Source organism: Strongylocentrotus purpuratus, unplaced genomic scaffold (assembly GCF_000002235.5).
Source record: "Strongylocentrotus purpuratus isolate Spur 01 unplaced genomic scaffold, Spur_5.0 spur5_scaffold_6, whole genome shotgun sequence".
NCBI classification, from domain to species: Eukaryota; Metazoa; Echinodermata; class Echinoidea; order Camarodonta; family Strongylocentrotidae; genus Strongylocentrotus; species Strongylocentrotus purpuratus.
The window spans coordinates 60,265,718-60,274,142 of NW_022145612.1; the positions used below are offsets into that span (position 1 = coordinate 60,265,718).

The 8,425-nt window shown below is 35.6% G+C and overlaps 1 protein-coding gene across 1 annotated transcript; it reads right to left on the minus strand.

Moving 5' to 3' along the window:
• Positions 1-1,534: 1,534 nt before the first annotated feature.
• On the minus strand, positions 1,535-5,188 carry LOC115919490. Its single transcript, XM_030973484.1, has 2 exons — positions 4,419-5,188; positions 1,535-2,121 (listed from the first exon to the last, which is right to left on the minus strand). Exons 1-2 carry the CDS (start codon positions 4,518-4,520, stop codon positions 1,615-1,617), a joined length of 609 nt encoding a protein of 202 aa, XP_030829344.1. The 5' UTR covers positions 4,521-5,188; the 3' UTR covers positions 1,535-1,614.
• Between the last annotated feature and the right edge of the window lie 3,237 nt (positions 5,189-8,425).

The window sequence follows — 8,425 nt, forward strand, 5'->3', positions numbered from 1 at the left end:
ATATATGGGACTATACATCCAGTTTGGCATCAAAGCTTGGTCCTAACATTTCAGCTATATATCTGACTATATTTTGAATATGACAGCATTTCAGTAGTCTTTCCAGTGGACATTTCTCCAATGATAACCATCCACACTAACATAAAAGAAAGAAAAAGCTCACATTTGTATCTTTACAAGAACTAAACTTTCTCTTGGGTGTCTGTCATTCGTGCAACAAAAGCAAAAGCATTCATTCACACTATGGGCGTCAATCCTTACGTAATACCTATTGTTCAGGGGGGGGGAGGATGAATGAATAGATCATCCCCCCTGAACTATAGGTATCAATTACAGATTTACGCCCATGATTCACACTATGAATCAGCCTCAAGTTCATTCCTACTCAATTTCTTCTGTAGGTCCATTTTGATATATCTTATATATACATAATTGAAAATTATATGAACCATGATACACGTAAGTCTAAGTTTGCCAACATCCCATAGAAACATGTGTTATGATACCAACTTGTGTTTAAAGGGATCGTTTAACAATGTTAAATCTGAGATACACGGCCCTACGTGTTATCAGTGCCTGTGATATGGTGTAATATTGAAGCCCTAAAAAAATTGCGCTTCAAAATGATCAAGAAGTGCCTCAAAAAAGTAAAAATCTTTGAGTGACCGGTTTTACCATACTCGTTTTCCCCAATAGACTGTAGTGTTATGAAAACCGTCAGGCGAACGGTTTTCAAAATTTGTAATTCCAATAATAAATATCTTGATAATCAGACAGGCGATCGGCTTGTAAAAATCATGGGGTTCCTGACTTACCTAAAGGTTTATAATTATCATTGCATCATGAGCTAAATCCAAAATTTTGTTTCAGAATCTGAGACAAAGTTACCGGATCCCTTTAAATGGGATGTCAACAAACTTGTACTTTTTTCATCAGTGTATACAGTAGTTAAAATTAATTTTGTGAAAATAATTATCTAAGCTTTTCAAAGACTTCAAAATCCACCTGGAATGCAATTCATAAATATTAAATGACATTTGAATAGTTGATCAAGACTTATAGAAAATTATAAAATACAAATTCAAAATCAATATGATTTAAACAAATACATAAATGGCATATTTTTACTATGAATAGTTTGATACAAATTTGAAGTAATTATATAAGCCTATAATATGGCAAAAAGTAACTCTCAAATATACCACTCAATATAAATAAAATCATAAATAATGTGATATTCTATTATTTATAGGGCAATGATTGCTGAGCTACAAAAAGGGCACATTTATTGATTGATCAGCCTAGTAAATGAATCAGTCATATCTATAGTGTCTACTGACAGCCAGGAGGGTGTTAACTCATATACTGTAACAGAATTGATGCCACTCCCGTCACCTATCCTCTCCAAGTTCTTCTTAGAACTATAAGCTAAGAAAGATAACCAACACTCTTTTTCAAGACTACACCAACAGTCCTTTTCTGGACTACACACCCTCAAGAAAGATTACCGAGAGTCCTTTTCAGGACTCCTCAATCCTCCCTCTCTCACATGGTGCACCCGCAAGCCTACTGTATAGAATGAATGCCCTTCTGACTGTATCTCAACAGAAGATATTATGAAGAGCTAGTTATCTCGATCACAGACTCCAGAGAAGAAGCATCCTCAATAACATTGTCATACCTGGACCCTCCACTTTCTACGTTGGCAAGTTTATCTATTGCAACACTACTTGGTCGAGTGCTTGTGTCAGTTCTGCTATGGTTAGGAGCATTTTCAGTACCAGATCTGTATTTCTCCAGCTGCTTCAAATTGGCACCACCATTGTTAAACCCTCTTGTTTTCAAGGAGCATCCAGGGGAAAGGTTGTGTTTACTTGGGGTCATCGAAATGACCTCGATGTCATTGACCGATGACCCTTCTGATCGAACAGAACGCTGAGAGCAGATGTGGGTTGCGTCAGAGTCTGACTCGATCACATCATCATCATCACTGATGAGAATGGGAGATGAGGGGTTGTTATCATGATGACCACGCCCAGTATCCTTATGTGCAACGTCTCCTCTTACCTCCAGTCTGTCATCATCCTCTTTCTCCTGAGTTGGAGGAGTCTTGGTTGGAGTCTGAGTCAGAGAGGAAAATTGGCGGGAAAGGGACAATTGTTATTCTCGGTACATATAAGTATTATAAATAATCTACAAAAAAAGGGGAAATTGAAGGAAATGAGCAACAAATGGATGATGGCGGTAAGAGAGCAAAGTGCAGAAGGAAGAAGAGTGTGAACAACCAAAGTAAATAAGGAACAGGTGTTGCTTATAAGTATCGGCTTGCATGGTGATGTATATCTACTAAGGAACAGTAGAAAAAAGAGGGTATAAAGAAAAATCAAAATATAAAATAGACAAAGATGTATACAAAAAAGGAAGGGAATAAAGAAGACAGTGAAAGGAGGGTACAGAGAGAGAGAGAGAAGACAAAGAAAGAAATTTGGGAAAATGAAATGAAGTTAGTTGATGACAAAGTGAAACACAATAAGAAAGATAAATGGAAGGAAATAAGAAAATGGGAAGAATATGGAAGAGCCAGAGAGTTGAAACTTGAAAGTTGGAAAGGAAGTAAGAAAAAGAGAAGAAAAGAACATAATTATACTGGCCTGTAAGGTTTTACTAAAAACAACTCTATGCTTCAATGTTTAAACTGCTGTACAAAGGAACTATGCCCTCTCTGTTTATTATCAGAACAGGCTCCCATAAAATTTCCATCAGGCACTACTATATATCAGGGATGATCTCTGACTATACCATTCACCAGACCACAAACAAACATTTGTTCACATGTTCATCAATATTTATTTCATACATCACAATCTATCTCCATGACATTAGTCTTGATATCATTTGGCCGATCGATATCAAATCTTCTGTCTTGCATACTTTTGTAGAGATGACTTGTTTAAAGGTAATACAAAGTTTTGGTATGGGGTCATGGATTTGGTTCAAATGAACATATTGGAAGCATAATGTGATCCTAAAATATTCAGTGATCGTTGTCGCGGTTGAAATCGAGTCTAAAGTTATGAAATTGTCAATAATAAGCTCTTCATGTTGTATGGCTCCCTCTCAAGGTCAAGATATTAATTAAGCTATCAAACAATGTTTCTTGACTAAAATCGACCGATTTGCTATTCCCGTTTGGAAATTATATATCACAACTACATATTCTGTGATTTTCATGGTCGCAGCTACCATTGTACGGCCGTAGGCGCTATTTGAAATTTATCAACATTTACCGGGAGCACCGGTAAATGTTTATATTCAATTTTTCTCAAAAGCAGAATTGTTTTAGGGGCTAAGTTTTGTTGTGCCCTTAATACATCCACAGGGGCATCCAAATATATCAAAATTGTAAAGAATTACTATCCACCCAATTTTCGAAATTTCCCAAAACTTTGTATTACCTTTAAGTTGCTTACAGTGTTAGTGAATATCTACAACACAGGTTTCAATAAATATGCCATGCTGTGAGACTTTTGAGCAAATCTGATGAAATTCATGCATTTCTAGTTTCAATGACTGAGAACAAAAATAAATGTATGTTTTTTACATATGCCAAGAGCAGAATCGTAATGTACATTTTTGTTCATTTTAAGTTATAATTATATACAATGCCTAAAATGAACAAATATATATATATATATATTTTTTTAAAGTGTTGTTCCGAGTCTTTCGAAAGAAAAATTTGATGAAAGTATTTTGACTTCTGATTTCTTTTTCTCCAACATATTTCATTTAGACCTATCTAATAATTGGAAGAAATAACTAATTGTTCAAAATTAAATGTTTTTGTTGACAACCACTTAAGAATACCCCCTTCAGTTTTGAATTGAAATTCCCTTTTCACTATTCCATAGAATGATTTATCATATTTCATAAACCAACTTTTATTTTTAGAAGGGGCAAGGACTTTTCATTTTTTTGTTCATATATTAAGGATGTGAGCATGTTTACTTTCATTTTAAAAACCACAGTGATGCAGCATTTGTATAAAACCTCTATCTGAAAAAGGAGGTCAAACAAATCATAACATTAGCTATTTTCTATTAGCTTCCTGTTATCATTCACGGATCGCATGTTGGTCTCTTTCTCTCTCTCTCTCTCTCTCTCTCTCTATTTATTTATCTCTCTTTCTAACTCTTTCTCCTCTCTCTATCTTTGTTTCCACCCCTCCTCTTCTTATCTCCTCTCTCTTTCTCTCACTCATCTCTCTGTCCTTAAATTTCTTATTCTCCTTCTTATTCTTTCTTTTCTTTCCATCTATCTATCTATCATTCCATCTATCTAACCACCTCCAGCCAGCTATCCATCCATTCATAACCCTTTATAATTAAATAAACTCCATTTGCCTGATTTGGTTGACTTACCTGCTGCATGGTAGGTAGATACTGCAACCAGTTTGTTGAAGAGAGTGATCCTCCACTTCTCTGGCTGTCCCCTGGATGGGAGTCATCTGAAAAGAGCGCCATACTGCCATCATTGGTAGAGGATTGGGAAGGGTTAACGGGCTGAGACTCCTCCTGGTATTCTTCTTCTTGCCTTCCTTCCTTCTCTCCTTCCACTAAACCTTCATCATCATCATCACTTCCAGATGACTGATCCTCTCTTGTCCTCTCATCATCATCCTCAATCTTCAGACGATTACTTTTGTGACCTGCTTTACATTTGATCTTCTTCACACTCTTTGTTCGTCCATCTTTGAAGGAAAGGATGTCATTGCTATGATTATCTCCCTCCGCACCAGAATGGGATTCATCAGAATCAGAGAGAACTCCATCACTATCAGCGAAGGTGCAGCTGTAGGAACTTTCTTTGGTTCCATTCCCTTGTTCCCATGGCAACGCATCAGATATGTGACCCTCCCCATCCACTCCTCCTTCCCTTTCTCCATAGTCCCTTGATTGTTTCTTCAGTTTTGAATCACTACCTTCACTGTCTTTGGTATGATTGAGATGCCCCCTTGAGCTTGAAGGTCCACCTTTCTTATCTCGCTTCTCTGGACTGCACTCAAAAAGCAGACGGAAGTCCTCTTCTGTCTGATGATCTGCTGGATATATACAAGTAAAGACAAAGCTCAGCTATACTGATATGTTACATTTGGTTGCAAATCATATGCACACATGATGATGATGATGATTCACAGCATTTGTATGGCGCCATATCTGTTTCAGAAACATTCAAAGGCGCGAGTTCCTCCAATAAAGTTAGCATTTAAATGTCTTAAGGAAGATGTGAGTTTTGAGTGAAGCTTTAAAGTGTTCAAGGTTGTCAAAAGATTGTGACTTGACCAACATAGCAACAATGTTCTGCAAGAATGAATCCATTTTTAGTGGCACTATGATACATACCAACAAATTGAATAGGATCTGGTGATCAAACAGCCATTAATGAACATGTCTTCATTGTATTCTGATTAGTTCAATTAAACAAATTAATTATTGATTTTGGACATCTGTGTATCTTTATACAAGGGGCTTGGTGGTCAGTTGAAAAAAATAAACGGGGGCTCGGCGCGAATTAGCCCCCAAAATGCTAAAAAGAGCCACCGGAAGTCATAAAAGAGCCCAAATTTTTTTGCATAGAGTTCAATGCAAAACAAATTAAAGAGTATATTTTCATGCAAGCAAGCTTGAAAAGTACCCCCCGAAATTTTTAAAGTATTTTTTTTCCCTTATAATTTAATGGCGGTGGTATGAAAATGTCATTAGTTGAACTCTGTCACACATAACCTTTTTGTAGACAGTAGTCTTTATTTTGTCTTTAAGTTGTATGTTGATGCATATTTGTTCATAAGGGGCACCATATAAACTAACTAAACCAACAAGCCCCAGAGATGCTACTTTATCTACAAAAATCTCTTTAATGACCACATTCTACTGAATAACGTTTCTGGTAGGAACAATTTCTGGGCACAACTGCAGACTCGCATCAATATTTCCTGGTAGATAATATAGATAATTTGGTTAGGTTAGAATTTACAACAAAATAAAGCCAGATTTGGGCATACATGTATTAATAGCAATAATAGGATGCAGTGGGCTTAGACCTGTTCAAATGCTTCTCAATGTAATCATCACCCACTGCAGTTCACAAAATCAGAAGGCTAACAGTAAATATAAAGTAGCAGTTCCCACTATATAGAAAATACTTTCTTCCCCATATCTTTTCTAATGTAATGCAAGAACAACTTATTGGGGAATGTGCTCTTTTATAAACTTGAATCAAAATTCTCTGAAGCTTGAATAAGAATTCACAACAATTTGTTTTCAAATTTACAACACTGATATAAAGGTGATAGTTCAATACACATGACTGACTACAGAATGACTCATTTACGCCCGTCTAATATTGAATTTCCCTTTTTACCATAAGAAATACATATTTAAACACTATACTTTCAAACCAGACAAGGAAATAAGTCACTGCCTTTAGATAAAATTGTGGTATTAGTTTGTGGCTGTTGTCCAAGGCAACAAACAAGGCATGCTTGTATCATTTTCCCCTTTTTATTGCAATTCACTGAATAATGTGTCCACACTTGTACAAGCATTGCTTTTTAGTGGACCCCTCTGTTTCCAACATGTATTTCTTAAATTTGTTGTAAATGCTTATAATTGATTTGTAATGTTTTGTTGGAAACATGAATAAATTTGAATTTGAATTTGAATTTGAATCAATATACAAGAGTAGATGGTTCAACATTTGCTCTGTCAACAATTTCTCTAGGTGTTTGTCAAAGGTTATATTTACATAACTTTGACAGGTTGGTTTTAATTTAGTTACGGTAGGTTAGGTTTAATGTAAAGGTTACATGTAGGCAGTGTTGGTCAAGGCTGAATTTGGGCATTTAGTTGATTATTAATTGTTGCAGGAGCATGTGTTGTAAATAAAAAGTTACTTTTAATTAATTGATTGCTATGTTCACCCATATAATGAACACTGAATGTGGTATTTGTTTGTGGCTATTGTCCAAGGCTACAAACAAGGCATGCTCCTATCATTTTTCCATTCAAACAATGCGTTCAGTCAATATAAAAGAGTACCTGGTTCAACATTTACTCTGCCAACAATTTCTCTAGGCTTAATTGTCAAAGATATAAGGTTAGATTTAAAGAACCTTGACAGGTAAGTTTTTGGTTACTAGGTTAGGTTTAATGTCAGGGTAAGTTAGGTGGTGTTCTTCGAGGGCTGAATTAGGGAATTTGGTTGACTATTAATTGTTGCAGGTGCATATGTTGTAAAATAAAAAATTACCTTTAATCAATTGATTGCCATGCATGTTCACCCATATAATGAAAATTGAATGTGTTTATCGGATGAAATGGTATGAATTCACAAAAATATACTAATTTGGGTTGGTTAAGAAACTTCATCACGGATTAAATGTAGCAGGAAAATGTGTCTTGAAACAAAACAATCACCTTTCATCCAATTACAACTCTGCTAACCCACATCATAACCTCTTACATGTGGATTTCTCATGAAAAGGGAATTAATTCACAAACACCTTTACAGACAATAAATTCCCACCAGTATGGTACCTGTGAACCCACTACATCTTAATCAAAACAAAACAAAAATAGAGTGAATTTGCAAAACTCGTACAGACACTTGATTAAAACAATAACCTTTGCTTGTAGCCTTGTACTAGTGATTGACTCTACTAGGAAGTCTTCCTATCCATATCCTGTGATTGGATAGTCATTCCTGTACGTCAGTATAGCTTCTAGCAAGTAGACGGCTTTACATTGTGACCTTACAGAATTACAGGAAAAAGTTTGTCCAGCCTAGAAGGAGACTTAAATGATTCTCTGGAATCTTTGATAGAAAAAATTCCACGCCGATATCAAGAAGATAAAAATGTTTGAAATGAATAAAAGGAATCATTAAAATGTTATCTACAGGTTTCTAATATGGTGAGTTAGTATTAACAAATTGAGGGATTAATCTCCTAACAGATATACTCCTTTTCACGAAAGAATACTGTAGTAGTGCTTTCAGAACTACATGTTTCATTTTTAACTCTTGAACTTTTATCAGTTCACAGCCTTCTCGATCTCAATTATTCCTTCTTTCCTTTCCTTTCCCTTCCTCCTTATATTTCATCTCATTTTGGGTGTACACATCACCACCCCCAAAAAGTCTTGTGTAAGTATTTAATAAAACTCCATTCCATTATAATCTCTCCCTTTCTTTCCCTTATACTTCCTCCTCAATTCCTCTAAATGCCCTATAAGCCGGTTATTTTAATAGACGAAATAATACATCAACATCTAGCCTTTTCAGTTTGTCTATTACATGGTGTAACTGAAAGCCTCCTTTCTTTTTTAGATCACTCAAAGTTCGATACTTTGACAGGGGTGCCATGATGGTT